Here is a 15,323-nt window from a genome sequence, read left to right as displayed (position 1 = left end):
CCCCAATCTGTACAACCTAGGAGGGTACCAAGTAATTAACAATTGAATGAATCAAATCATACATTTTGGCTTGATAAAACTTAATAAAACTTTTCATATATCATTATTCAGGCATGCATATGAAATTGATAAACATCTACAAAGTCATTCATTTTTGTGATACCTTTATCCGTATCAACCAGTGAAGACATACTACCTCACGGCCTTAAAGTTGATATGCCCATCCATCTTGTCTCAATACTTTATTATCTCTGGAGTACGATTGCTCCAAGCGCCACAGCGGGGCGCGCCAATAGGAGAGACTTGACGCTCTACTTAAGTCTTAACTTGAATATCGGCTTGGATAAGAAAATATATTTCCGGTTTTTAAAAGGTGTTTGGGCGGGAGAAAGATCATTTAAAGCGGGAGAAAATACATCTTATGCGGGAGACACCGGGGAGACACAGGGACTGGGCGGGAGATATAAAATCTCAAGCGGGAGAACGGGAGATTTTGCCAAAAAGGGCTTTCGGCGGGAGATCTCCCGCTGAAAGCGGGAGTGTTGGAGTCTCTGCAAAAATACAATGCGACAAAAAACGATACAAAGGAAAGGGCAGAGAAAAGAAGAGAAGGAAAGGGAACGAGAGAGGGAGACGTGAGCGGGGAGGCGGGCATGAATTACTGTATGAAATAGAGTGCTCAACAAATGTATCAGTGGGGGCAAATTATAAATGCCGCAACAACAATTGTCCATGGTTCATGTTAACTTAAAGTCAAAAGGAAACGTAAGGTGGAAAATATTTATATATGAAATGACAGAAGCAGTTTTTTCATTTTATACTTAAAGCTAGTTGACGATAGAGATTGTTTTATGTAATCCGGAATTTCGTTCCATATTTTGGGGCCAGTATAACGAATGTTGTGTTGGAAGATTATTTTTTTATGTTTGGGAATAAATATTTTATTATTTGAGCGGGTATCAAAATAATGTATGTTGGAAACATGCGTAAACAAATCACGAAATTTATGTGGAATTTGATGATTTAAACACCTGTAGAGAAAATGACATTGTTGAAGTTTATTGATGTCGTCTAATTTCAACAATTTTAGGGAATGAACAAATTTTTAGTATTTGCTAGTGGTATATTGTCATCTGGAGAAATAATACGCACAATTTTATTTTGAAGGGAACATAATTTCTTAAAATGGGTTTGGTATGTGTTCGCCCAGACCAAATTACAGTAATAAAAATATGGCAAGATTAAAGAGCAATATAATGTACGCAATTCAGTTTTAGGCAAGTAAAAACTTAGGCGATGCATTATTCTGATATTTTTTGCAACTTTGTTCTCAATTTCATTTATGTGATGTATCCATGTTAAATTACTATCAATGATAACGCCAAGAAACCTAGTATTTTCAACTCTGGGAATAATTTGGTTGTTAAGTTTTACCACTACATGATTAAGATCAATGCGCCTTGTGGAGTTACGGAATATAATGTAATTGCATTTTTTATAGTTAATGGTAAGCTTGTTTGCACAAAACCATTTACAAACATTTGTTAGTTCAGTATTTACAGTTTCACACAAGTGATAAAGATTTCTATCAGAATAAACAATATTGGTATCGTCGGCGTACATGATAAAGGAAAGGAGATTTGACGAACGATAAATGTCATTAATAAATAAAATAAACAAAAGTGGGCCAAGTAATGACCCTTGTGGTACTCCACATTCAATTGTCCTAAATTCAGACTGAACGGAGTTATAAACGGTGCATTGTTTACGATTTGAGATGTAACTTGAAAAAAGGTCGAGGGCAGTTCCACGAATACCATAGTTAGTTAGTTTTGATAAAAATATAATTATGATTAATTGTGTCAAACGCCTTTGACAAGTCAATAGATATCCCTATTGTGAATGAGTCGTGCTCAAAGGAGTCAATTATAGTATTTGTTAATTCGAAAAGAGCTAGTTCTGTTGAGTGGTCACTACGAAATCCGTATTGATATAGGGATAGCCAAAATGTTATTTCATCACCGGTTGATGATGTCGTTTACAATGATTATTATTAACATGTTAAAATGGATTTAAATTTCATTAATACACATTAAGATATATGTAAAAAGAAACAAACATTGAAGCAATAGAAGCAAGGAGGAGCATTTGAGATAGAGTAATCGGTTCTAGGACAACTACCCCCTGGACAATCACCCCCCGGACAACTACCCCCCGGACAATTACCCCCGAGGACGATTACCCCCCGGACAATTACCCCCTGAACAATTACCCCCTCGAGGACAACTACCCCCCGAGGACAACTACCCCCCGGACAATGACCCCCGGACAATTACCCCCCCGGACAACTACCCCCCCGGACAACTACCCCCCGGACAACTACCCCCGGACAACTACCCCCGGACAATTACCCCCCCCCCGGACAATTACGTTCAGAAAATTCCCCCTTCTCTCCAGCATCAATGTTAGAATTAAGCGGGACCCATTGTTAGTTTTGGTCGGTGGCACAGGTTTCCGAAATATTTTCTACTTTATCTTACGTTTATAACTTTTTCTTTCTCTTTTATATTGCTCTTTCTCCTGTTCTTTCACTTTCTTCTTTTTTCCTTTTTTGTTTTTGTTTAGCGGCGCCTTCTGCATCATGAAAAATGGGGGGGGGGGGCTTGCACCCGAAACCTCCCGTTTGGCTATGCATATATACATCAGAAAATTTGTAAACTGGCCCTCATTCTAAGTTTTCATAGAACAATTGAACACGATTAGTCATAATAATCACAAATGCTGAATATCTCTGATTCCAAATGATCTGATTTTTTAAAATATTTATTTTGGGTTTAATTTCATGAAAGAATCAGGCAAATAGATAAAACGTAAAAAAAGACACCTTCATAGGTAGAAATATTGAAAGTCGATAACGCAACTATCAACACTATCAAGTAGACCTATAAATCTGTTATTTTAAAACAGTTCAACTAACAAGAAGCTAAGAATTATAAAACAGTTGGTGCACATTCCAGATTAAAATGTGGCCTTATAACTTAATACAGTAAGCTAAAAAACTTTATGCAAAGATAATACACACAAGAACACCTTGTAAATTACAAGGTGTTTTTGTGTGTATTATTCTTGGGTGAAAGCAATTAAACATCAAAGATGGAAATTAAGTACCAAATTTACTAAATGGTAAACAATATGACATAATCAAATACAGTGTTTTTTTCTATACAAATTGGCAATCATGATAGTATACAATTCATTTAAGGTGCATTTTAAGGACGGTTTGTAAGAATTTATAAAGAAGTAGGCCTATGCAAATCAAATAATGCGACCGAGCAGCGTGAGCTGAAAATATTAATATTTAGACCATAAAACGGACATTTTACAGAGCACTTGAAAAATCAATTTGTAAATTTAAAAATAATGAAAGCTCAATATCCGAGATGAAATATGTTTTGTATATTGACTTCGAAACTTGATATTTTAAGCTCCATATCAGCCTTTATTGAGCAATATATTAATCTCATCGAAAAAGCAATGCGAGCGCGAAGCGCGAGCGGAAAATACTTGATATTCCGGTATGAAAATGGTGAATTTGAGCACTATCTAAAGCATTGTGTAGGGAAATTGTGAAGTGGATGTGGAAAGCACTTAATAAATGATGCGAGTGTGAAGCGCGAGCTGATATCTTCATTATTATTTTGACCTAGGACCTGGACATTCTAGGTCTAAGGACATTTTGTCATCATATGAAAATGATGACAACTTTCTCATTCCTCTTCCTGAGCGCGATATGAAACATAAAAAACTGTGATATTGTAGATATTCTTTTCTGAAAAGGGACAATTTAGTCATTGGGAATTCATGAAAATTTTATTATCATATTTATTAATGTAATAAGCCTAAATGAGTGAGTAAAATGTGTTGACACTGAGGCCTGAAAACTGGATATTTTAAGCACTTTTGTAATCATGAATAGGATTTGTGAGTTGATATATTTTTAACAAAAATGCGAGCGCAAATCGTGAGACATAATTTTTGGTAAACTGTCATAAAAGGGGGGTTTTAAGTAGTTTGTTATATAATTTGGCAAATCAAATAATGCGAGCGCATAGCGCAAGCTGCAAGTTATATTCACACCATAAAACGGACATTAAACAGAGCACTTAAAAATCAGTTTGTAAATCAAACAAAATAATGAATAATGTCCGAGCTGAAATATGCTTTGTAATATCGACTTCAAAACTTGATATTTTAAGCTACATATCAGCCTATTTAACAAGATGTGTATCTGATCGAACAGGCTATGCGAGCGCGAAGGGCGAGTGAAAAAATTAATACAGTGACATGAAATATATTTTTTAATCATTTTCCAAGACATCCCCTGACCTTTTTTTTTCACTCGTCTCTCTCATCTTATTTTTCCTCCTTTCTTTTCCCTTCTTTTTCTTTTTTCCTTTCTTTCCCCCTTTTTTTCATTTGTTTGCTCTGCCAATAGGGGGGGGGGAGGGCGGGCCCCTCGGCCCCCCTGGATCCGCCTATGGATGGAGCTCAATTTTACAGCTTTCTTACGGCTTACGTTTGATTCCAAGATACTCGAGAATGCCTTGAGTACTTCTTACGTCAAACGTACGGCCGACGTATGACTCTGTGCACTCTCTTTGTCTAGGGGGTAGTTGTCCGGGGGGTAATTGTCCGGGGTGTAATTGTCCGGGGGTAATTGTCCAGGGGTAGTTGTCCGGGGGGTTATTGTCCGGGGGGTAATTGTCCGGGGGTAGTTGTCCGGGGGGTAATTGTCCGGGGGTAGTTGTCCGGGGGTAATTGTCCGGGGGGTAGTTGTCCGGGGGGTGATTTTCCAGGGGGTAGTTGTCCTGATACCAGAGTAATCATCTTTTAGTCTGCTATTACAATGTGACCAAAAAAAATGTTGAGTGGGGAAAAGGGAACTTCTGTTTAAAAATGATAAAAATAATGAAACGCCGTAAAGAACAACAACAATAACACTATGAAAGTATTACTATCATTATTATGTATGGGAAATCTCTATGAATCCACAGTTAAAATGACAACCATGTCATTTTCACCAAATTTTGCACAGAGTTATACTTTTGCACCTAGGTATTCGAAATATGCCCCCCAAAATGGGTTCATGTGCATGATTAATTGATATATCGAGCTATGAAGTTCACCCGTTTAAAAGGTCTCGAGAAAATGATACGCAATAAAAATAAATTTTGCATTTTTAGACCCCACGACTATGATCACAACGTTGAGTTTATGCCTCTATTACTCATGCAGTCAAAATCTATCTAAATTCCCTCAAATTTTACATTATAATTCAGAATTACATACTTAAGATAAAGATTTCACTCATATTGCCATTTGTTTTCTCTTTCAAGAGTATCACCACCTTACATCTTGAAAATAAGGTGTTAACGGCAAAACTTCTAAAATATTCAAAATGCATGTACAAAAAAAAGAAGTACAATGAATGATGCACTTTATTCAAAACCCATGTCATTTTCACCAAATTAATGTTGCATTATTGTAGAGGAAGGTATACTAAAGATGTATGAACATTAGAAATTAGGGGTTCATGTGCTTGTTTTAAAAAGCTATCAGTACTTTTGTTGGAGCAAAATTGCTTTTAAAAATTCTACAACAAATCTCGATGTGTTATTTTATGAAGCTATTAGCTGAAAATAATCTATGGACCACCTTTTTTTCTACGTCAATTCAGAATAGGCCCTGCAGTGCTGAATATGACGAATCATTATGAGTCAGTCGAGTTTGGTAAATGGAATAGCGGTGCAGAAATTTTCTTTTTCTCGGATACAAGCATTTCAAGTTAACGCCGCTGTTTTGAGTTCTGAAGCACATTTGCTCCAACAAAAGTGCCGGTAGTTTGAAAACAAGCACATGAACCCCCAATTTTTAATGTTCACATCTCTTTAGTATATTGTACCTTTATCTACACAACTATGACTAGTTTGGTGAAAGTTTGGTGAAAATGATGATGGGTTTTTGTCCCTTTTTTGATATATTTTTGTCGTCATTCACACCTTTTTCTTTTAAATCGAAGCTATAGGTGCTGCTATACTCTTTGAAGACCAAACGAATAGCAGTATGAGTGGATTCTATTCTATTGAATTCCGAATTACAGTGTTCATGTTAGATTTTGACTGAGTAACCATCGCGGGTTTAAACTCAACGCTGTGATCTTGTTGTGGTAAAATTCAAAATTATTTTTATTGCGTATTTTCCAAAACCTTAAAAATGGGTATACTTCAAAGCTCAATAGAAAATAATCAAGCTCATCATCAACCCATGTTAATTTTTGCATACTTTAAATATTTAGGTGCTGAAGTAACTTTATACGAAATTTGGTGCTAATGACAAGGATTTCATTCACTGTGCAACGTACAATAGCGAAAAACTCCTACGGAAGTCAATAATTTAACGTGTTGTAGGCCTACTATAGTTACCAAACTTCTTTGAAAATTTAGTTTTAATGTTTTTAAGTGTATCAAATCAAAGTTTACTTCAAAAGATAGAAATAGAATATATTTTGTATGTATCTGAGATTCTGATATTTATGATACTAAAAATGTACAGTACACTGCAAAAACTCTGGTGTTGATTTAACACCAGCCCGGAATCTATATATGTCCACACCAGAGAAGTGTTGAACAAAACCAGTTTCGTTTCGGTTTAACACTAGTTAGGTGTTTATACAGCACCAATTAGTATCAAAACAGCATCGGTTTGATTCCACACTGGTGTTGTTTCAATACTTCTCTGGTGTGGACATATATAGATTCCGGGCTGGTGTTAAATCAACACCAGAGTTTTTGCAGTGTAGATTGGCAGCAGTTAGCACTGCACTGCATGCACTGCATATGCATTTATTAATCCATCTTCGCTATTCGCGTATACCGTATCGCCTATCGGCACTCCGGATGGACAAAAAGGGAGTGATCAAATTTTCCTTTTAGAGTCTCGTCGTGTACAACGTAGCTGCTGTTGCAATGTCAAGTCACGATCAAAATACTTTTCCAGCACGCCACATGGATATCGAAGGTGAGTTAAGGAGTAGCCCCTTGTCAATTATTATTATTATTATTTTTTCAATATCACGGGAGCATCTCTGTCCAGTCTGTGTCCACTCCCATCATGCGCATACATATGCTATACCCGGGGATCGGGGATTTAGCTCCTGTGTGATTCGTATTATTGTATCACAGAATTGTGCCAATGACATGGGATATGTGTACGTACAAGTTTTCATGCGCTGGTAATAGCAGTGCGTCCTGTGGCGTCCTGTGACGCACACAGCCATGTCAAATTCGCAGCATTATTTTGGTCTGTGACATAGACGTAGTTCACTAACGACACGTTACATAGTCTAATGCTTGGAGAGCGAGAAAGCCTAATGTTAGAACTAGCAAGTAGCATAGAGTAGGCCTAACTTTAAGTTTAAACATGAAATGATGATATCGATGAACTTTTATGTTGCAAAATGCGAGCCCAAAAAGTTTAGAATGACGAGACTCTTGACTCTGCCTCAGTCTGGGTCTCTGACATTTAAATCAATTGCAATGTCAATGACAATTAAATGCTTGAAATTTGAGAAAAGGGGTTATTTTTTGACAAATTTTATGCAAATTTTTTTTTTGTAAAGTAGAAATCAACTTAACATAAACATAGGCACTTATTCAGTTGCGAATTCTGGGTGAAAATTCAAACAGTTTTGTGAATCGTAGATATTGGGCCTCATTGTGAGCATATAAAACATGCTGGAAAAGCCTTTCCTAATATCCACCTGAAGTTGCCTACTTAACAACAAGGTCATGCGGGCATTGCGCCATTTATTTATGTCCAAGTTGGGGTATAATTTTTAGATGCTTGACCTTGGACGAACAAAGGCATGAGCCGGCATGATGAATTGAAGTAGTCACCCTTCCCCAAACCTAAATGTAAACTAGGCCTTAATTAAAAAACAATTTCCTGTTGGTAGATGATCAAATTAAACTAATCCAGCTCCCCTTTTTTTACCCCAAAATGATTATCAAAGCCTGACAAAAAAAGTACTCAATTAGTCAATAGGCAATAAAGACCACAAATTGCAAAAGGTCTTATTTTGTGTAGCAGATTTTTTTTTTACATAGGACTGTAAAGAACATTATTGAGAGCCTCTTAACAACAAATAACAATGTTCAGCCTTAAAATATGCCAATGAATTTTGGTTCGCAAAATTATTCCCTGTACATAGAATTGTGGTTGGCCCCTGTTGAGCTAAATTGGCATGAGGTCAAGTTTTTTTTCTGATCTCCACAGCTCTTTTAGTCATTTCACAGTCATTTCTCCAGTTTGATCAGAAATTGAGTAAGAATTTTCAGAAATAGTAGAGTTCAATAGAAATTCATTGTAATAATGCTGCAAGTTTGTTCATCAATTTGTGTGTTACCTACATGTACATGTACCATTGGAGTGTATCTGTGGCAGAAATGTATACCGGTAGTAGGCCTACAGTACTTTCCAGGTAAACTGAGAATTGTTGAATCAGGTAGAAATTTAGGTTTTAGTTGAGGCATTTATAATGACTAATGTTCTGCTTTATCAAACTACATGTATATGAAAAATAAAAAAAATCAATTTGGCTGACGTAAATTGTGGGTTTTGAGCGGATCAAATTTCTGTCTAAAGTCAGGGTGTGTTATTTTCCTATCAGACAAATGAAGTTGCCACTGAAATTTGTTTCAGACAGTCTACTCAAATCATTTTTGTATTAGAATTTTTAGAGTTTTTGCTTCTTTTTCCTCTGATGATTAAACCAGCATATTCCTCTGACATTTTTATGTTTTAAAATCAACAATGTAAATCTTTTATTTTTAACAAAGCGTTGTATGCCATTATTCAAAAATACATTTTTTGGTTGAACTTTTAGTGTTAAAGATTGTAAGGTGGTTCTCCGAGTCGACAATCCCTCCCAATTCAGTCTATTTTTTTTAAGTAGGCCTACAGTCATGCATGTAGGTTTTACTGTTTGTTTACCACTTTGTAACACTTTGACCAACCAGTGTATACATTTCTTATCTAACTTTAAATCTTTCCAGGGGAAGTACTCAGTGTCCAGCAAAGGGTAGGTGATCTGGAGTCTTCTCTACAGGCAGTCCTGCAAGAAAAGAAACTTCAAGAGGAAGACTTTGCTCAAAAGAGAGCAAAATTCAAAGAACTCTACTTGTCCAGAGAACGTAAGTTTCAATGTTCAATTTAGAAAAAGGCCTACTGTACAATCATGTCTCATCATTCATGTTAAATAAGAGGAAATGGAAACATTGAAATGAAAATAAGCTCTTTAGATGAAAGAGGGGTAGTCAGATTTTTGAAAAGATGAGAGGACATTGGAATGAGATGAGACAAAATGGGATCATTGTGATATTGAACTCTGAATAAATGACAGGGTAGAGGACATATCACTGATGTATCTCTTATTATTTGAATTCATCCAAGGCTGGCCCCAAAGGCCATGACCTTGGATTTCATATTGATTGGCCTCAGATATTTTGTTGTGCCCTTTTTATTACAAATATTTCAATTTCTGCTGTAATATAGAATTTGCCCTGAAGAAAAATGGCCTTGTATATACAATTGTAAGGCCTGGAGAGCGTTTCATCAACATTTTTGTCCGACAAGTTGTCAGATCTGACAACTTTCCTTGATTTTGATTGGCTATGAACCACCATTACTATGGTAACTGTCAGATAAAGCTGGACTTGTCGGATGTTTTGTCCGACAAGTACTTTCATGAAACACTCCCCTGATCTCACAATAAATTATTAAATTGGGGACAATGCATGTACATGTAATCATAGGCAAGAAAACCCAGACCTATATTCCTTATCCAGCTCACGAGGTTCCAAGAGGAAGTGCCATAATAATGTCAAACCTAACCAAGTTTCCAGCTTCGGATCCAGGATTATTTTCAAGGGGTGCAAAGAAGAAAAAAGAAGGTTGTCACCAACAAATAATGGGCTTTTACACACAAAATATTGACCAAAGGCCAAAGAAAAAAAAATCAAATAAAAGTGAAGATCATTGGCCCCAAACAAAGGCATTTTAGTTTTTTTTTCCTTCTTCTTGTGGTTGAAATTTTATGGGGTGCATCCCCTTAATCCATTCCTGGTTTCCTCCTTTCTATTCCCATTTTTTAATGACTAATTATCAGAAAGTCTTGTACACGTAAGTGTATCATATGATCATCATGGTAGGTTGTAAATTATTCAAAGAACAATACATGAAGATTGCCTAATTATACAACTGTTGATTTATAATACCCCATAATTTAATGTTTGGCATCCTGACATGAAAGACAACAAAACTCTAATTGAACAAGCAATCAAGGTAATTCATCTATTGCATATCTGCTGTCCTTGAGGGTTTATTAATGTCTATTTGGTCTGATACCAAGTCATCCAATCACCAACTCGACTCGTCTACTATTATTTGGTCTACCATTAGTTCGCCACTAACGACATGTAGGGACAGTGATTTTCCGCGATCGCGGAAAACGGACGGAATTCACGGAAAGGGCCTTTTGAAACGGGAAGTGGCATTTCAAACGGAAAATCACGGAAAACGTATTTTCCCTCAAAATACACAGAATAGCAACAGAAATTACTCCAAAATCACAACAAAATGAGAATATTGAATGGCCACAAAACCCCAGAAAACACGATCTCACTTCGCTACTATCATGACAATTCACACATCGTGACTGCACTCGATTGTACCCCTCACCCGTACCCGGCCGGCCGGGTTGGGCTTCACATGCACACATATCGTTCAACTACACGGTCGTGTGTTGCTGCCCTCTACGTTTGAAGATGTAACAGCACGATATCGTGGTCTTAAAATCCAAGATGGCGGATTGGCAAAAGCCGTTGACTGATGATAACGATGTCCAAAAAACCAAAAATTATCGATGAAATATCATTTCACGGTGAAATAATGCTAATAATGTGAAAGGTGAGGATGTATGCATGCTAAATGGGTTTGTAAAAATATTTTATGCACCCGCATAGATCCGATTAGAACGGATTCTATTGTGTTGTTGGTACAGTAGCAGATACAAATTTTGACCAGTGCGAGTGTACGTGTTGTGATTTTGCTATTCAATGTGTAAACGGAATTGTCACTTTTCTGTGTGTACAAAGTCTATGGGGAAACGGAATTTCCGTTTTCTGACATGCTGAAACGGAATTTGAGATTTTCTGAAACGGAAAAGGCAATTTTTTGAAACGGAAAATCACTGTCCCTACACATGGTCTAAATGCCATTAAGTCCATATACCATTTAGTCTAATTGGACTAATTGTTAATTGGGCGAAATATTAATGAAAAGAAAATGGGTATTAGACCAACTGGTTATGAGACAAAATGGTCATAGAGATGGACTGGTGATTACACGAAGTGATTATTGGACCAACTGGTTGTTGGACCAAAAGGCTTTTAGACTAAATGTTGGTGGACATAATGGCATTACACTTAATGAAGGTAGAGCATGTGTTGAGTGGATGAGTTGACAATATATTTTAACACTTTGACAATGATACACAAGTACAAAAGTTGTAAATGGATATCCGGTAGGATTATATTCCTTGAATGATTTACTCCTGTACATGGCAGCTCACCTACAAAGTGCAAGAGTATTGAAGGACTCGGGGGGGGGGGGGCATAGGCCAATAGATGAAGACAACTGGCTGTATTTATTATCAAACAATATTATTTGTATTATGGAGGAAATATCATGTATGTTTTATATCCACTTCCTATTTATGTCAGCCATTTCTTTATAGTCTAGACACATGAATTTTCCATTGGCATCTCAATGTCTAAATTAATGTGTAAATTTAAAATGTCTTTTTTTAGTGATCCATGCGGAAATACAGTGAATAACAGTGACATGGCATTTGTCGAAGAATGCTGCTTTCTCATTCATCTGAACTCAAAATTTTATAAATATGTAATTCCAGCCAATATCCTTTAACAAAGAAAATACTGATAAAAATTACAATTTCTATTGCTTTGTTAATCTTTTGTTACCTTTCAGAGGAGCTCATCAAGGAGGTGGATAACGTCAGAGAGGAAAAGGATAGATTGAATGAAGAATTGGCTGGTCTAAAGGCAGCTGCATCTGTCATTGAAAGCAGCAAAGATGAGGAAATTGATCAGATCAAGCAAAAGTGGGCCGATGAGGTCGCATCACTCCAACAAATTGTTTCTCGTAAGTATGGTCTATTTTTCCCAAAGATTGTGCCACTTCTTTTTTTCTGTCAATATTAAGGAGTTACATTATGAAATGCACGTTTTGCCATTGTCTTCCTAGGGCTCTTTAAAAAAAGAATTGCCATTGAACACAATTTAAAAAATATAAAGGTCAAGCACAAATCCAAAATATATGTTTTTTGTTGGGATAAAAGTGAAATTGCAATCAATTTTTCAAGTTGTTTGATAGCAATTCTTTTATCAACAGGCCCCAGTATATGATGTAGGGCTTGATTTCTTAAGGCCTGGTCCCACTGGCTGATGAACAAAAAACGTATTCATAACGGATACAGCGGACAAGCAAAATTTCCATCCGTTTTCATCTGCTCCAGACAATGAACAAAATGGGCGATAAATATAAAGCATAGAAACACGTAAGCAAAGAGTACACAATGGATACCTAACATTTTCCAATGGATGGCATTATTCTTTTTCCTCTCTTCATCTGTAAGTGCAGTGGGACCAAGCCTTTACTGAACATGGGGAATCACCATTTTATATCAAATTGTAAATCAATGAAGAATAATAATTGGCATTCATATAGCACTTTATCAATCTACGACTGTTCAAAGCGCTTCACAATTATTATTACCCGGTCACTGGATTCATAGCATTTCAAGCAGCCTGTTAGGCGCAAACTTGCTAAACCAACCACAATGACGGTTGTTTCCTACCGGTACCCAATTAGCACCTGGGTGAGAGTGGCAAAGTGTGGATTGACGCCTTGCCAAAGGACGCTAGACCATGGTGGGATTCGAACACACGACCCTCTGATTACAAGGCGAGAGTCAGAACCGCTACACCATGGCGCTTTCATATCCTTATGAAATCTGCAAATAAATAACGAAACATTCTTAAATTCATAAAATAAAATGCAAAAGGAATCATGGCTGTATGATATGATTGGCTCTCTCATGATTGCACATCATCACCCATATTGTGCTGATACATGTAACTGTTTCGGGGAAAATAGTAAAAAATTTGGAAATGTCATAACTTTCTTATTTTTTTGTCCAGTTTTGATGACATGTTAAGTATTAAACTTGTTTGATTTTACTTTATTTATTGAATTCATTGAAATTGTTAATTGAATCAACTTTATATTGAGATGGACTTGACCTTTAAAAAAATTGTACTGAAACTGAAAGTTTCCATGTTTATACTGATCCTGTAAAGTCATGTATCACTATCATAGTATTTTGAAGCAAAGACAGGAAGTTTGCGTTGGGTTTTTATTCTGTTTTTGTTATGTTTGTTTTGTTGTTGTTGTTTGCGTGTACTATGTACAACTCGCCCCCCCCCCTCCCCAAAAAAAAGAAATAATAATAATAAGTAAAGATTAATAAGGCATGGCAGCTGACAGCAATTGAGTCACTGAAATGTAAAAAAAACCAACAAAAAACATATATTTTTTTTTTAATCGAGCCATTGTGGATACAAAAGCTACTTTGGAATTAACAGAAACAGAACCCCCCCCCCCTTCTCCATAAATACTTGAGTCACAGGTTCAAGTCCCACTCCCAAAACGAGGATTTAATTAAAACTTTATTAGACCTCTCCTTTATTTCTGTAAATCAAGCACATTTGTAGAAATACAAGTTGATGAACAACTCTATAAGGGGGGGGGGGGGGGTGGGTTAATAAATGCTATTCAGTGCTGAACAAATTTCTTTTGAAATATTTTGAAGCATGAATTATTTTATAATATGATGTTATTTCATACCAAAAACAAAAACATCAACAATATCACATCCTTTTCCTTTGAATAACTTTTGTTCTGAGAATGTGCCTACAGGTACATTCACCTCTCAAGGCAAATACAGGGTCAATTTTGTAAGCTCTAGAAAAATGATCTAACCGTAGATTTTCCCTGGGCCTTGTAACATGATACCCCTTTCATAAACCCAATAAAACCTATCCTCCAATTAGCCGCCTAAGAGTAATGCGGATAATTTAATAAAAATTGCGTTCACAAACTCTGAAAACTATCCGCATTATTTTTACGAGCGCCCGTCCTGTAAAAGGCGGATAATCGTCATGACAACTGGACACGCCCCCTCCGATGCGGTTGTGTTGGAAAAGGGTGACCTTGTGACCGCACCATGGCAATTATCCGCATTATTTGGAAATACGTTCATAAACTCAAAATCTTGTCCCGATGCCGCTATTATGCGGATAATAGCAGCATCAGAATAATGCGGATAACTCTTGTCCTCCTCTGATTTTACGACCAAATTATGCTGCTATTAGCCGCATAATTGGGTTTTATTGGGTTTATGAAGGGGGTATGAGTTAACAATAGATCATGCATTGATCATTGAAATCAACCATACAAATCAGTCCTATGAGCAATCACTAGGTTTTATGTTACAGGGGCCCCAATCTAACTACATGTATGTATATTGTATGTTATAAAGTGAATTTTAATGAATAATTAGGTAATGTAATGTTTCAGACAGTACTGCTGTGCATTGTCATACAGGTGCATACATATGTATAAATGATTGTCCCTTAAAGGTTATATCCATCTGAACAAACAAAAAAGAATGAGTTGAACAAAAAGAGGACAATCAAACAAGCATATAGTTCACCAAAAGGTTCTATGACATTTGCTCTGGCAACAATTGTTCTGCTGGGCTATTCCACGGTTACTCACGTTACATTTGGAGACACCTTGACTCATACTTGGAGCTGTAACTCCATTATTATTGATAGGAACTAAACATCTCTTTATTACAACATACTGTAGTACGCAGTCTGACTATCCTTTGTATAAAAACAAAACTTGGGAAATTTCATTATGCTCCTGGCAAATCTTTGAAATGTGTCGGTTACTCATGTTACATGATTTGGACATGCATAAAATGAAAAGTGGACATAAGTGAAAAGTGTCCTCATGCAAGGCTTTTATGAAAGTTGATTATATCCATTTCAAAGAAGTATATTAGGGAGACAAATTTGTATATAATAAAAAAAATAAAGAACACTTGGTTTTTACTA

The 15,323-nt window shown here is 36.4% G+C and overlaps 1 protein-coding gene across 2 annotated transcripts in view; it reads left to right on the top strand.

Annotated features, from left to right (window-relative positions):
• Window positions 1-6,668: 6,668 nt before the first annotated feature.
• The window catches only part of LOC129254390 (rab GTPase-binding effector protein 1-like), a 43,266-nt gene continuing 34,611 nt past the window's right edge, over window positions 6,669-15,323 (top strand). The window contains exons 1-3 of one of the 2 annotated variants that reach the window (XM_064115469.1): window positions 6,669-7,077; window positions 9,114-9,251; window positions 12,109-12,282. In XM_064115469.1, the coding sequence (XP_063971539.1) occupies window positions 7,026-7,077; window positions 9,114-9,251; window positions 12,109-12,282 (364 nt within the window). In that variant the 5' untranslated portion in view covers window positions 6,669-7,025. The remainder of the gene's footprint in view (window positions 7,078-9,113; window positions 9,252-12,108; window positions 12,283-15,323) is intronic. The other variant, XM_064115471.1, reaches the window with a different exon arrangement.

The sequence above is a fragment of the Lytechinus pictus genome, chromosome 2, assembly GCF_037042905.1.
Source record: "Lytechinus pictus isolate F3 Inbred chromosome 2, Lp3.0, whole genome shotgun sequence".
In the NCBI taxonomy this organism is placed as follows: domain Eukaryota; kingdom Metazoa; phylum Echinodermata; class Echinoidea; order Temnopleuroida; family Toxopneustidae; genus Lytechinus; species Lytechinus pictus.
The sequence above is the reverse complement of the archived record's forward strand: the minus strand, read 5'-3'. Positions and strand labels throughout refer to the sequence as shown.